General features: G+C 38.1%; 1 protein-coding gene across 1 annotated transcript in view; it reads right to left on the reverse strand.

The window, feature by feature from the left end:
* Nucleotides 1-420: 420 nt before the first annotated feature.
* The window catches only part of LOC112554816 (basic immunoglobulin-like variable motif-containing protein), a 38,741-nt gene continuing 23,091 nt past the window's right edge, over nt 421-16,070 (reverse strand). Inside the window, exons 2-10 of the mRNA XM_025222868.1 lie at nt 9,072-9,237; nt 5,345-5,723; nt 4,345-4,893; nt 3,826-3,994; nt 3,214-3,309; nt 2,046-2,150; nt 1,304-1,531; nt 1,022-1,105; nt 421-658 (exon numbers count right to left, since the gene is read on the reverse strand). Coding sequence (XP_025078653.1) covers nt 421-658; nt 1,022-1,105; nt 1,304-1,531; nt 2,046-2,150; nt 3,214-3,309; nt 3,826-3,994; nt 4,345-4,893; nt 5,345-5,699 — 1,824 coding nt within the window. The 5' untranslated portion in view covers nt 5,700-5,723; nt 9,072-9,237. The remainder of the gene's footprint in view (nt 659-1,021; nt 1,106-1,303; nt 1,532-2,045; nt 2,151-3,213; nt 3,310-3,825; nt 3,995-4,344; nt 4,894-5,344; nt 5,724-9,071; nt 9,238-16,070) is intronic.

The raw sequence follows: 16,070 nt of genomic DNA on the forward strand, positions 1-16,070 counted from the left end.
TAAAAAAATCTTCAACAAAAGAAACAGAAAGTAATGTTACCAAAAAAGTGATTTCCTCAGCGTCAGATGAAGTGAAACAAATGAAACTACATGAAAATGACTGAAGACTTCACTGTATCTTCTTGACAGCAGAAATCTTACATCTACTAAACCCCAGGCACTCTTTTAAAAAACCTCAAAGTTCTTGAACTAAACTCTTCACTAAAACTGTCTTCCTGATGAAATGTGCATGTGTAAAAATGGCTCATATTGACCTGCAGAAGACATCTACTTTTACTCTCTTCAAGAACCATCACATCAAAGTACTTTCACCCAAGCTCCCCACCAACATCAGACTCAAAGTCTTCCTCGCTGTCACACGATTCTGTCTCAAAATACGTTCTCATCTTCAGGAATGATTCCGAAGTCCTAGTCTTATTCTCAGAATAGTTGGAGCTGCCAACGACCCTGGTCGGCGAACTGGAGGTTAGAGGACCGAGGGATCAAAGTCCGCTTGGCAGATGCAGTGACATAAGGTGCTGCACGTTTGAAAGCAAGAATGCAGTGCAGGTTGCCTCCAACTTTCCTAGTGTTGCGTGTTTGCAGGCCTTTCCAGGTGCGACGAATGTCAAGATATTCTGGATTCTGACAATTGAGATCGATGCAAATATCCTGCCACCTGGTAAAAGATTAATGCCAGGGTTAGTAAAAGCTAGTTTTCTGCACAGGTACTACTGTAGTAATAGGACTTTTAATTACCGAGTTCTTTAGTTGTTGACTTGAAAAAAAAGTAAATGAAATATATACTTGTACATAATAAAAATATTTCTTCCATCATGGCACATGTACATAAACACATGCACAGAAGCACTCTCAAACTAGTCCATGTGCACACAATGAGATGCATGCATACCAAGAACACAATCTTGCAATGTGAGAAGGAATGGAAAATGTTCACACTAGCCAAGTATTTAAAATTATTCATTATCTTAGCAGGAACTTTTATCTTCCTAAAAAAATGTATGCAGGAAAACAAACTTGCCTCTTGCAATGGATTGAAGGGTGACAGCGACTGGTATCACCAATTAGGATCCATGTGTCCACCTCATTTTGTGGGAGGATGCCACTATGTCATGAACATGACCACATGTACATAAGTACAAATGCATCCACGCCACACACAGAAGTGAAAAGCAACAAGAAGCTTAATCATAGACTATATTCATCAGTTGATAAGACTAACGACAAAATAACTACTCAAGACACAGACAATAATCACTATTTTTTAATATTTCTTTTTCTTGTAGTTTGTCAATGAGCATACCTGTAAGCCTCGGTACAATTGAATGGCACATCTTCATAGCCAATAGGGCAGAAATAATGATTCTGGCAATGGTAGATGAATGCAGAATTTGATTCTTGGAGACCTTGTTTCAGCTTGCTCAGTGCACCTTCTGAGGTCAAGCCAGATGTCTTGTTCCTTCCATGAGGTTTGTACATATAGTAGCAGTGGCCTCTCACTTTGAAGTGTTCATTCAGTTGTCTGAACCACCTGTAAACAAAAAAAGTTATTCACTTATACAAAGATTTTACTCATTAATTTATGGTAATTGATATATGAGTTTCCTTTAGAAAATTAACTGCAGTTTTTCAATTATGTGCAAGAAAAGGTTTCATACGCAGTGCCAAGAGGGGAATTTTCTATAATTTTTTCTCAGATTATAGACAATTTCCCCCCTTGGTGCCTCATAGCTGCAGCATCTCTTATTTAATAACAGCAGAGACAGTTAATTATTTTTCTGCAACTCTTTGTAAGTAAAGGCCATATTCAAGCTTCACAGTCAATGAGCATTAATGATCCTGGAAATCTGATAATTAGCAGTATGATGCTTTTAAAAATTTTGTATGTACTCTAATGCAGTCAGTTCTCACATTATTTTGCTGTGAGGAAATGCAATGAAGATGTGAAAGCAGAAGAAAAATACAGAAACAAGGGTCATAAATTTTTAGACAAAACCACATGAATGCAATAAGAAATATATTTTAACCAGAATAAGCTATCTTACTTGAGTAAAGTCATATTTCCCGTGAAAGGACCAAAGCGAATTTGAGCAAATGGTGGCTGAAATCCCAAGATCTCCAAAGCCTGTTCTTGAGTAATAGGATTCAAGCTGTTGAAAAACAAGAAAGTATGCAGCGATGTAAGTTAAAGGTCATCTCCTAACCTTTTCAGATAATGGAGGGGGGAAGGGGTGAGGTGTTAAAGACCTTACTTTTCTCAAGGCCAGCTATGCATGAGGTGATGCCCATCTCATCTCCCTTGCTGCCCTACCTCCCCCAACTTTATGGAGTCAGGTACCCATTCCCGTAAGCTGGGTTGACTGGGGAAAAGTTTTCTGCGCTAACTGAGCACTGAGCCAGCACGCTCTCAGTTCGGACACCAGCGCTCTAACCACACAGCTGTCTGCTTCCCATTCAGTGATGCACACATCTATGGAGGGATTCCAAAGAAAATATATCTACATGTAATGCAAAATTTCTAACAAACATCTCTTCATTAGCATCTTTCAATCTCATGGCACCTTGCAAGGTGAAGGCAAGTGTCAAGGCCACCATCTTTGAGACTACTAGCTAATTTCAAAAGTACACAAAGATTACAAAGTTCACAATTGTTCAAGTTAACTGCACCTTTTAGATCATCTCCACAACTGACTGTGAAGTATCAGTGCAACAGGAGGAAGAATCCCTGATAACATTTTTGTACCCTGTGTTACTTTGTCACTGACTGGAAATACCATGCTTGCAATAACACTGGAGATAAGCTTAAAGTTGTCTGCAATACTGTGTGTGAAGCCATCCTAAAGTCAATGCCATCTGCTGGGCATCTTGGTGCAGTGAATAAGAGATGAAACAGTGACTGTACATCTACAAATCATGAAGAACTGGCTGTGCATTGAGAAGAGTTAGAAAGACTGCCTGTGAAGCTACACACAGTGATAGAGATAAAGCAACCTGCTTTTCCTGTGTACTTTCACGGGCTGTTGATGCTCTTAGAGTGGACCTGATGGCTGACTGCTTCAAGTAATGCCTGGCAGCAATATGCTTCCAGTCGGTGCTGAGGTGCACCCCCTGCCACCCTTCTACTCTGCAAGCACAGGCAAACTATTAACATGAAACTACTACACTGGCATGCTGACAAAGGATGAGACATTCTTAAAACTAAAAAGCTTTTACCTGCCATGACCAAGTCTGCTAAATAAATAGTTCCAGCAGGACACAACTGAAGAGATGCCACAGGATGCTTTGTACTGAGGTCGGCACATGCACAGCCTATCACATACAAACATTAAAAGATTAGTGGGGTTCAATTTGTATTCTAATGATTGGGTAAAGGTGAGATACTGTTTTCACAAGTTTGGGTGAACACCCTCTTCCATTGTCAGGATATATATATATTTTCATAACTATGACCTCTTTGTGTGCATGGCAATATTTGTAGCTGTGTTTTTCTATAATCAAATCTGACCTGGTCCATATATATTCAGAACTATAAAAATAAATGTGAATGCAACAGTCATTAGCAATTATTTTGATAGGGATCCTTGAGCTGTACCATGTAGGTAAAGTTACAACCTTTTCAGGACCAATTAGCAACCCAGCAGTTTGCAATAATCTTGTAGTTGTGTTAGCCATGTCAAAGGTCACCTTTTCACTTCCAAATAAGTGATCATTACCCATTGCAAAGTACTCAGCTTTCTTTTTTAACCAAAACACATTTATACAATGCAAGTGATGAGGCAATGTTAAAATAATACAAAAAAAGACAGGAGAAAAACAATTGCATACCATCTTCTCAAATCAAGGACCTTCCTCTGAGAAACTGCTTCTGTAAAAGCACACTGTGCAGAGATCAGCGGTATCACTTGTGATCCACTGTCCTCTGAAGATGTTGATGTTGAAGATAATGCACTCAATGAAGAAGAGGAGCTAGGAATAGGTGAAGTTTGAATCTGTACTGCAATGAAAAATGCTAATTTTTGAATCTCTGTGAGAGAGTGAAATGAAGTGTGTGAATTAAAAAGAGAGAGTGAGTAAAGAAAAATGTGAGTGAATAAGAGATAGTGGGTGGGTAAACAAGTGAAAAAGAGAAAGTGTGTGAATGAGTGAAATAAAGAAGGAGAAGATACTTGAACACATGTGCACCAAATTAGAACTAGTGTCTAATGGCATTTATTGGAATACCCATTTATGTCCTTGCACTCATCAACACAGATCTAATTTTCCTAATGGTGTTTACAAAGGCGCTACTTAAATGTTGCTGTGCCTTTGTACAAATATTTGAATAAATTGAATCAATAAGCATACTTGTTTCTTTCTGTACGTTTTTCACATGACCAGCAACATCAGAAATGTTCACTTCCCATGCAAGCTCCTCGTCTTTTTCAGATTTTGAGTCTTCTCTCCATAAAGAACTCTCAGACTTGTCAGATATAAGAAAATTCATTTTTTCTTTGGTCTCAGTAGCAGCAGCAGCCTCAAAACACAATGCAGGTGATGGAGAAGGTAAGCTGTGTCTGCTTGGAGATGGACTTCTTTTAAAGGTAGGAATTCCTGACTTTGCTGAGGATCTGACCTGCTGAACCTTCGAACATTCTTCCTGTCTGACAAAAACTTGTCTGACAAAGTCTTTGTCAGTGTGTTCATCGCTGGTTTTGTCAGAAAAGATTTCCTGTTCCAGCTGGCGTATGATCTCTTCTTCATTGTATTCATCCTGGATAGTAACAGAAGGTTGTTCACCGATAATCAGAGTCTCTCTCACATTTTCTTGTGTTCCATCTGATTGTTCTTGCAATGGAGTTGGTGCAGAAACTTCCACACCTGCTGGAAAGATTCTGTTGGGCTCATTCTGTTCATCTGTTCACGAAGAAAACCAATGCATAAAGAACCTTTGAGACTGAAATAGTAAAATGTGGTATAGCAAAGTGTGAGCAGGGGAAGAAAATTGCTAAGATTTGCAGAAAAGAGGACTCAAGAACTTCCTGTTATTATGGTTTATCTTAGCCTTGCAGACATACTTAGTTGCTTCCCCTGACCAGTGAACATTTTCTGCTCAATTCAGAATTGAAAGGGATAATGCATAAAATAAGACATTTCCACCTGCTCAAAGAAATGTGGTTAGCACTGAGATCATACACCCAAACAGGAATCTGCAATATGATGGATTCACAGAACTGAATTGTTTTGACCTTGAATGTTTTATTCAGTAATAAAATAATCTTTGGAAAATGGTGTGCCTTGGATACATTTTTTGGTATGCTGCATTCAAATAAACACAAGCTAGCTAGAAAAAAATATAAGAAATTACCTCGTCCACCCCCAATGCCACACGACTGAAGAAACATGGCGGCCGAGTGAGCAGCTTGGTAGTCCTGGTTGCTCAAGTGTGACAAAAGCTCTTCAACTTGCCCAATCAGTCTGCTCATCATATTCGCATCCACCAATAAATTTTGCATATTTTCCTCTGGTTCCACCTGACTGCTTTCTTTGGTTAAATATGTTGAGGCTTCTCTCTCTGGAGCATTTTCCACATCATTCTCCTCTTCTTCGTCCTCCTCAAAAGATTGCATTTCTGTCTCTGGTGCAGTGTCATAGTTGATTTCATCATCAGAACTAGCCTCGTCGATGATGTATGGCTGAGATTGTGGCAGCCTGTTACCCATGTTGTGGCATACAGTAGACTGTCACTGAGAAAGACATACAGAGAAACATCAAAATAAAAAAAAAGGATAAAAACAAAGCAAACAAAAAAAAGCTCAACATCTCTCTTAAACAAAAGGAAAAATATTTGAGTTTCATGTAATAAAGGCATCTGATTACTTAGTCCATCTGCTCAACACATTTCTGATTCGATGATGTTTTGGACACTTTCCTGTTCAAGTTATGTCAGGACAGATGGTTACACACAGAGGACCCCCCCCCCACCCCAAAAAAAATAATATTCATAATGTGTTTTTGAGCTTAGTATGCTCTCCATAACTAGAAGTATTAAAACAATACACAAACCACAGCTGACAAAGGATGTAAGTCAACAATACTTGCAGCTGTGTGCAGATATGCTACAAAACTTAAATGGTGATCATACCATCTTCTTCAAACAAACTAGTGAAAAAAGTATTTCTTATGAAACAGTTACTCTGATTAGTGTAAAAAAAAAAGTGACTCTGATTAGTGTATAGTCCAGCCATGATGGTTCTACAAATGCCTAGTAAACTCTACTCGCATGAAAAAGAAGCATTTAATCTCCCTTGTGAAACTTACCAGTTCCACTTTGATTTCAATAAACAATCCAACATCAAATTTTATGCAAAATGCAGAGATGAAACAGTAAACCGATCACCCTGCACTGGCCAGCACTTGGCGGAGAAGGAATGGGGGAGAAAATTAAAGTAAAGTGAAATGAATCAGGAATATCTCAAAGATACATTCAAGATGGTGGAGAAATGAATAACAGCTGGCACATTGATCTGTCTGCCTCCTGCGAAAGCTGCACACGCAAGCTGGCTTACAGAGTAAGACAGGAGACATTCCTGTCATATTTCTAAACAATCCTTGCCAAGCTGTCACCAATAGCTCACCACCAGAACCTGATCAACACAGTACTCTGTACTGTTGCTGAAAACTAGCTGACTGGTTATCTTTCCATTAGTTAAGGGACTGCTGGCATCCTTTGATGACTACATCATCACCATCATAATGATTGTTATTATACAAACTTCCTTCAGACCTAAAAGACCTAAAATTATTGTTCTGTGTCAAAAGAACTGTCCAAAATTTTAAAAAAGCGTTATAATACAAAACTAAAGTGAGCTGACTATTTCATTCAAAAAAAATATCATACATTAAAACAAAATTGCTACCACAGAACACATACATTCAGCTAAATATGACCCAGTCCTGTTTAAAACTTCTTCCTTTGAATGATAGCGTAGTTTGCCACTGTCTTGGCATAAGCAGATTAAACTGCGTGTGCCTCTTCTCACCCTGTCTAGAAGCTGCCCCACGGGATGAGGTCAGGTGCTCAGCTGCAGTGTACCTACGTCACTGTGACCCGGAGCCAGGTGACCGTCTGCTGCTCGCCGTCCGATCAGCGTTATGAGTCAGCGCTGTACGTAACTCGCGGCTGGCCTGGTGATGTGCGGTGATCAGGCTTTCAAATAACCAAGATGATGCAGAGGGAGGAGGGTAAGGGTGGGGTGGTGGTGCATCGGTGCAGCCAGCGTTCATGCCCTCCTCCTTACTGGATGCTGCTGCTGCTACCGAGCACAGCTATGTCCTTAGGGGATTTCTGTCCGCTGTGTTAACACGAACGCTGACGACATGAACAGGTAACACAAATGCACAGGTAACACAAATGCGTGCACTCGCTTAAATCTCGACGACAGTTCGTCACCAAAGACACTGCATACGACGACAGTCCGTTAGTGTAGAACGATGGCGCTACCAGTAGCGACTATGCCTCTACCGCAACCTTACCAACCCTTCCTCACGATCGGAAACTAAATCCTATAGACTATAGTCCATCTATTGTCGAAAATCTGCAAAGGTATTTTTGTCTGCCTCTGGGGACCTAAATATTCCACACACGCACGCACGCGCGCAAGCAGATTATAATCTATTCTTCTGCCATAAAACAACCGATTTCATGCCTACCCTGAGTCAGGAGTATCAGTTACAAGCCCCTCTGTCTGTCTACAAAACATCAAAAAGACGAAAGACTTGAGAAGACTGGCTTCAAGTCCTCTCAGCCACAGACCCTGTGACTAATAAAAGACGATTTTTTTCAGCAGGCCGTGTGTAGGTGAGTAGGTGCATGCGCTCACTGACAACATCTGGATGGAACAAACGTGCTATCCACTTCAGGTTTAAAAAAATTAACAATTTTTATGCTTCTACCAAATCTGATTTGGATTCCTCTCCACAAGCAGCCAGATAGAATAAAACGGAGCAATGAATGACCTCACATTTGTTCCCCTGATTGAATTTATAATTAAAATATTTTGTCTTTAGTCCCATGGTCCTAGGGCAGGGGTGGGCAATTAATTTTCCCAAGGGGCCGGATGAGAAACTGGAATGGTTCTAGAGGGCCGGATGAGAAACTGGGATGGTTCTAGAGGGCCGGACTAATATAGTTAACTCAGTTTTATCCAATACTGTATATATAGTATATTTACTGGTGGGCGGCCAGCGGGCGGGCCGGTCAGAGACAGGAGGCGGGCCGGATCCGGCCCGCGGGCCGGCGTTTGCCCAGGTCTGTCCTAGGGGATGTTTTTCTAGCTTTACAAAATCAATTTTCATTCTGTCATTCTGTCACAGTTAGTCACAAAAGACACATCAAAATGTAAATCTCAAGATTAGTCATATCGGCTTAAAAAGATTAGCTGGAAATTGGAATTACATACCGACACTAAGCTGGTATTATTCAGCTGTTACTGAAGCGATACTAACAGACAATATCCAGTACTCAGAAACTGAGACAGAGTACTTGTGTTTTAAAAATAAAATCTTTTCATAAATGAAAGTGGGTGATGCACAGCTGTTGAACAGAAGTACTGGTGTGTTTGTTGCCTTTGGCAAAAAAAGAAAGGATCTATATTTTGACAACCTTCTGCTCATAATGGTCACTATACACACTATGCACAGTCCCTTAACTCTGTTTTATCAATTTATCTGATGGCTGAAATTGTTACAAACACTGTAATTTTGAAATGTGATAATAGCTCCACTGTTACCTGATTCCTCTTTGCATCTTCTACATTTGTCTTTTTTAGTTATCAGTATTGTTGTTTTCCTTTCATCTTTCATATGCTATCCATGTCTCATTCTAGTCTCAAGAACTGAGAGCATGCTCCTTCATGAGCATAATCATGCACTCTATAAATTGTCTGTTTCTTTATTATTATGTGAGAAGAAATTTGAAAACTTTCAAGATTAATGATGCACAGCCCACTAAAACTGCATAAAAGCATGTCCTTGACCATTGTCTAGAAGACCAGGCAGGTTTAAAAAATGTGAACAAATCCAAAGGAACTCACATGATCAAAGGGCATGTTTCATCATAATGCTGGCTTCACCAAAAAGAGGGACAACAATCAGACTGCAGGGCTGGCACAATGAATCTGTCAATCAACAATGCATTGTCAGCTGCTGTCTACATCACTGGTCATTTGGTTCCTGTTGGCCCTCTGAAGCTGTCAGTTCCTGAAAGCATACATAAAGAAACATCTCTGCAGTTAGCATAAGAACAATGTCATATTGTGCATGCTCATACTGAAGCCTAAGTTTATAGCTTGTAATATTATTGTATGACTGATGATGGCATATGGGTTATGTATTTAAATCCTTTCTACTGCTAGTTTCACATCCTGTAGGACATAATATTTACAACAACAAAAAACTTGCTATGTGGACTTTTTGACCAATGGACACCTTCCATGCTAGGTGATTTTGGTCCACCTGAATTGGTTTTCAACACAACATGATTGCTAGTAAAAGGACCCTTGCTAAATGCAGCTGCTGTGTATAGAGATTTTAGGGCCAAAAAATTTGTCAGGGTCAGACAGTTTTTCCTTTCATTCCAGTGTTACTTATTTGCAAATGGTCAAGCAGTGCAACATGATTGTTTATCCCGTTTGGTGTGGCCTGGGGTTTTGTTTTTCAGTTTTAGTACACATGTGAATTTGTTGCAAGTGTCCATTTGCAGTGACTTCTGTTTCTAAAATGAAGTGAAAGTGTGGTCACATCAAAGAAAACAAGTCTTGAAAGTCTCCTCCTGGAGACCAGAAAACTTAATATAAAAAGTACAATTAAATTTCATCACAATTCATCTAATGAATCTTGATTAGCTAAAAATTACATTTGTAATATGTCATGCACAAACGCTCCTTTGCCGCCAATGAAGAAAAATTAAAATGTTTACATAAATTGCCTGAACTTTAATTGCCACTAGATGGAAAGGTATGTGATGTTGCTAAGAGAACAGAAAAGACAGTCATGGTCTGTCTAGCTTAAGTCTAGGGTCACCAGGTTCTCTTGTTTTGTGACTTGTAGAACATTAACTTGCTATGACATTATCATATCCCTTTATTATTAACCCCATCCCACCTTTCCAGCTTACATAGGAATGCATTGACATGAAACTGTTATTCACTTAATTGCTGTCTTGATTTCACATACTCAAAAATAGAGAAATGGAATTATGCTGAAGACTATGTTTCTATTATCTTTATTGTACATTTCATATGTTTAAGACAATAATTTTCTGTATACAGCTATGTTTTAAAAAGTACATAACTTTTTAATACTGATTTCGCATAGATTGTTTTTTTTTTTTTTTTTTTTTTTTTTTTTTTTTTAATAACATTTATTTTCCATTAACACATTGCATTACATGACAAAATCATCCAAATCATATTCCTTGAATTATAACGAGCATACATAACAATATCACAAACTTAAATAGTGCAGACATTTTTGCCCCAACATTTTTGTGCAGGACTCTGATTTAAAGTAATTTCAATATACTATCTAGTATCTAACAATTAAACTAGCTTCTTTTAACATATAAACATTTATTTTTTTCCTTATTATTATTCGCACATTATTTTATTTTTTATTTTTGAATATACAAACATTATTCTTCATTTACCTATTAATCATATGGCATTTCTATGTTTAAGCCATTCACTCCATTGCACTATACCATATATAACAATATAAAAGACATATAAGGTAGTGTATATCAACATGTATAAAGTCTAGTCACTGCTTAAGTTTTGGTCAACAAGTTGCATATAAGGTAGCCAAAGTTGTACAACTTTTTCTTCTTTCATTTCCAGGCGTGCATTAAAATTTCAATTTTTATCTATATTGCAGGTTCTGAATGAATGGTTTCAACTGAGGTGTGGTTTTTTGAATCTGCAAGAGTATATGTATAATTTAGCAAGTAGTAAGATTAAATCCAGTCATCATCATTGTCTTAAAGTTATTACTGCATCCAAATAAAACCAGGTGTTTCACTTAATATCATCCTTGTCATAATCCGCACATTTCGTTTGACACTATAATTTTGAAAGTTTATGCCAGAAATCTTGTAACACCTTTACATTTCCAAAAAATATGTTGAATGTTTTCTTTTTCACATCTACAATAGTTCGCTACAAAAATTCATCCATATTCTAGACCCTATTAATAAAGCTATTTTTGTCCCCAATATTCTCGCGCTCTGATTTTGGAGCCAATTTTATATTTAATATCTTAATCGTTGGTTACTTTCCTGAAGATAAATGTGCCCCATCTATCATTTCCTATTTAGTCTTGTATCCCATTTTGAGCAACAGTTAGGCACATGTCGTATTTAGCTACCATGTTATCAACGTACAGTCTTGCACCTTTCTGTACAGATTGAATTACACTAAGAGTTTTATTCTGTATCATAGGCAAGCGGTGATGGATCAGTTGCATTCTTCTGTCTTGATGGCATAATATGTCCTTTATGGCTTTCTATGCAACCATTAGAGAGACAAATTAATGTTTACATCATATATCCTTTTAACATCTTGACATGATAGAAATTTCACTCTTTTCATGCCAGCAAGTTTTATTAAATATATCTTTGTCTACCCAACTTCTATACCAGAAATGGTTTTATTCCCAATCTTATTTTATTGTTACAAGAAATAGGCCTGATTATAATCTCTTCAATATGTTCACACAACGCATTTTCTCCAAATATCTCATACGCTTTTAAAAATCCGTCCAGAAGACTATTATTTCAGTTACAATAAGAGCCAACTGCTGGGGCCAAGTCTTGTCTAAGGTATATTTAACATTTTATGTGAGGACATAAATATTTTCCAGCTATGACGGGTTTCTTTATGTGCCGCAATCCACTGTTTAGTTTTAAGGCATTTCATATAAGTTTCTAACATCAGGTATGTTACAATCCCCCTTATTATACTTTTTTATAGACACTTTTCTGCTAATTTTATTTTTTTTTTTGCCAACCCACAAACTGAAATATGAGATTTTTGAATGTTGTTACAATATTATCTGGGGGGTGCATTATGGAGCTTTGGGCGTGCAATAACCACAAGTGTGTTAACTTTGACAAGATTAAGGAGCTGAGTATTGCTACTCTCCTAATGGAGTTAACTGTCTTTTCCAGCAACTATCTTGTACAATGTTCTAATTTCGGCTAGCTTACTAATCATAGATTTTTTAACATGCTTTTAGATTATTAGTAAACCGAAATACAAGAATTTCTTGAACTTCTCCTGGTTCCACTGCATCTGTAAATGGGGTAAATACTTAGCTGTTGAATTTGCTTTGCTTTCCCAGCCATATTGCACTTGATTTTTGTTCAGGTGTTTCAGAACTAAACCAGATATTTTTTCGAACAGTTTTTAATGTATTTCATGTGATTCCTTCAAAAGAGACTGTCTATCACCCCTCTAAAGTCAATTCTGTGTCATCTGCATATTTGTACAATTTTAGTTTCGCTATTTTGGATTTTATACCTTTTATGTACCTGTATTTTTTTTAATCATATAGCTAGAATTTCTATACAATAAGATGAATATTATAGGAGGCGAAATTGGGTCCCCCCCTGCGGGCACTCTTTCTATTTGACATAGAACCGATTTCAGACAATGTGCCATTAACTGACCACTAGACTTGATATTTGTATAGGAAAGTGTTATCCACTTACAAAACTGTGAACTAAAAACTCAAAAAAATTTAAAACTTTCAGCATAAAGCTCCTCCCTGATACTATCGAACGCTTTTTTTTCAAAATCAAGACATACCAACAAACAGGTTCTTTATTTTTATTCCAAATGTTCAATCAAATCGTATATCAGCCTAACATTATCCCCTAAGTATCTCCCGCGGACAAAACAGATTGGTCTTCTGAATTAGGGAATATAAACTTTTTCATCTGTTTGCAATGCATGTTGAGGCCAATTTGTTTTTTCTTATATACCACATTTAGTAAAGTCTTAATTGGTCTCCAGTTTTTAATTTGGTCTCTAGGTTTATCTACTTTGGGAATGCATATGATACACCTTCTTTTTGTGTAGAGGATAATTCACCCTTACTTAAACCTGCATTTAGAGATCTAACAATGAAAGGCCAAGTTGTTCCAAAAGCACCTTAAATAAAATCCAGCAGTCCATCACTCCTGGGTTTCCCTCATTACCCATATTTTTCTTTCTGCCTGGCTCGATACTTCTTTCTGCTTAACACCGTGATATTTCCATCTCCACAACTTATTGAGTTCAAGTTGTGTAAGATTTTGGTATATCTTCTTGGATATTAGTAAAGCTAAAGTCCTGAACAGCTCTCTCTGGCATACAGTGGAAAGAATTCCTCGCACTTCGTTGCTCTTACTTTCTTCAGTTTTTCTAAACTTTCCCATTTTGCTTCTGTAATTTCGAATTTGCTTACTTACATAATTACTTTTTCCAGTGAACAGAAATAATTACTTACTTTCTCTTACCCATCTGCTATCACAACTTCTGCCTGGAGCGAATCCAGTACACCCTCATTCTTTTTTTCTCTAAACTTATTATTCATCTTTGGTATTCTTTTCAATGTCTCCTACAGAGAGAAACCTTCTTCTTACATATATACTTATCTTTAAATTCAGGACTTAGCACGTGTAATTTCTTTTCTATATTTTATGTCTTCTATCCATATTTTTCCTCATATATATATATAGCGTTAGACGGCTCTCTCTCTCTCTTTCTAGATGTGAGACCTGTCTTAGCTTCCAACCTCGATTCGCAACATCCTCGCCTTTTCTCTTGTTCTTACGCCCTATTGCGGAGAAATTCAGTGCTCAAGTGCGTCGCTCCCGTACAGTATGCGCCGAGTAATATTTTGCATCCATGACCGCGCGACATACTTTGTACGAGCGAATCTGACCATTTAAGGAAATGATAAATCTTTATATAGTCATACTCTGTCTTGTCGCTCTACGTGGGTCTTTGCTAGCGCCATATAACACTGTCACTCCTGCGTATCTCTCGCGCCGCTCTCTGTCGGTGCCTCGTGCTCCACGCCCATATGTCTAACTAGATCCATGTTTGTCTCATCTTATCTCCTTTCTTGCCCTTTGAATATTATTATACTCTGAATATAATGAACAGCAAGTTGAAAAGTTGACTCTCGCACTGCTATATAGAACAAACTGGTTCAATACTCCTCAGCTCTGAGCAAAACACTAACTCTCTCTCTCATCTTGTTTAACATATACATAACCTCTCTCCGGAATTTTTGTGTGTGTGTGATCCTTGGTCCCATTAAACACTAGCAATCTAAAACTGCTTTCTCTAAGTTTTATCACTGCATCACATCAATTTCCTCCCATTATCTTTATAGACTTTTCTTAATTGAAATATTCAAAGTTATTATTAAATAGAATTGCTACCCCCTGGAGGAGAAGTAAATTGATGCGGAATTATGCAGGACGTGACCCCAATGTCTGCGCGCAATCATTTTTTCCTGTTTATGTTTCGAAATGTGTGTCCTGAACAGGATTAGATTGAATAAGACTTCATTCCGTAAAATAATTGAACACATCATCTCTCCTTTTCGCATGTCCCCTAGTTCCCTGACCAATTCATTGATGCAAAAGCTGAGTTACGTAAGTCTGTACTCATATTTTGGGATTCGTGACGAAGAAAGTGTGTGTGCAGCAGACATAAGAACATATATTTTTTAACATCAATTTCCGAGCTCCTTTCTCTCTCACTTTATTTCGTTCTGCCTCGTGCTCGCTCGTTTTTCTGCCAAACATCTGCCTCTAATAATTCAATATTGATGATTAGAAGGTGTAAATAATACCGTATACAGCAGTTGGCTAATATATTTTACAAAAGTTGGACCAGCACTATGAATGCAAGCAGGATGAAAAGTGATGAATATTGTTGAGTAAACTTTCATAAATTATTAGTAGCATACGCCATAGAAAGACATATGTGGGGCAAAGCCCAGGCACGACAAAACACCAGCGTCTTGACAATGAACTCAGACAAAAAAAGCATACAGTCAAACATACGCGTCAAAGAAATAGAAACAAAAGACACACAAGTACTATCACACAGCCAACTCTAATAGTGTCCTTATAATATGAGTTTGGCGATTATCTTTCATAGTTCACCGTTGTGTGGCCATAGGCGGTGATTCAATGTCTGCGTTGTGAGACAAGTCACTGTGTGGTTAGAGGAAGAATTTCTAAATGATTTGGACATGAATCTAATACAAACTCTCTCCGTCTCTCGCGCCTCGCAGTGCAATATGTCATTATTTCTACAACATTGGGTTGGACCAAAGTTTTATACAATTCTCCTCTATATGTGGTCATGGGTGTGTGGGCATACCTTCCCAAGTAGGACGCTCTCCTCTCAAACGCATATAGTGTTAACCATATATCCATAGAGACGCGCGCTCGTAGGAGAAAAGGGAATTGCAAGTGGCACTATAACGTCATATAATAAAGGGCGTGTGCACATTATGTGATGGCACTACCAGTAAGCTGGTGTGAAAATTGAGAATTGTCTTTTTTGCACAAGTTATATCCTTTATATACACACTTGCTCATCCACTCACACCTCAGTCACTTTCATTCCGGGTGTGTGTGTGGGCATGAGCCGCTTTCGTCTCCTTCTGTCCGCCGATGCTGATGTAGGTTGTAGGTTGTAGAGTTATGAATGTGCTGGGATCTTTTCAGAGCTTGATAGAGGGAGCCGTCCTCAGAGAGCTTTTTCTTTATGGGTCGGTGCTGATGGAAATTTGCGGCCGGTGAACATGTGTCCTCTGGAAGGGTACCTCGATCCCTTTCTCAGCATGAGGAAAGCGTTGCGGGTTGCCCTCGCTCCTCCTTTGGTGTGACTTCGTTGTTCGTTGTTGTAATTCAAAGTTAGTTACCGGTCTATGGACTCGTGTCTCCATTCCAGACATATGTTAGATTTATAAGACTCTATGCATCATAATTTCTTAAGTGTAGATGTGTACTATTAATTACTTAACCT

This window comes from Pomacea canaliculata, linkage group LG14, assembly GCF_003073045.1.
Source record: "Pomacea canaliculata isolate SZHN2017 linkage group LG14, ASM307304v1, whole genome shotgun sequence".
NCBI lineage: Eukaryota > Metazoa > Mollusca > Gastropoda > Architaenioglossa > Ampullariidae > Pomacea > Pomacea canaliculata.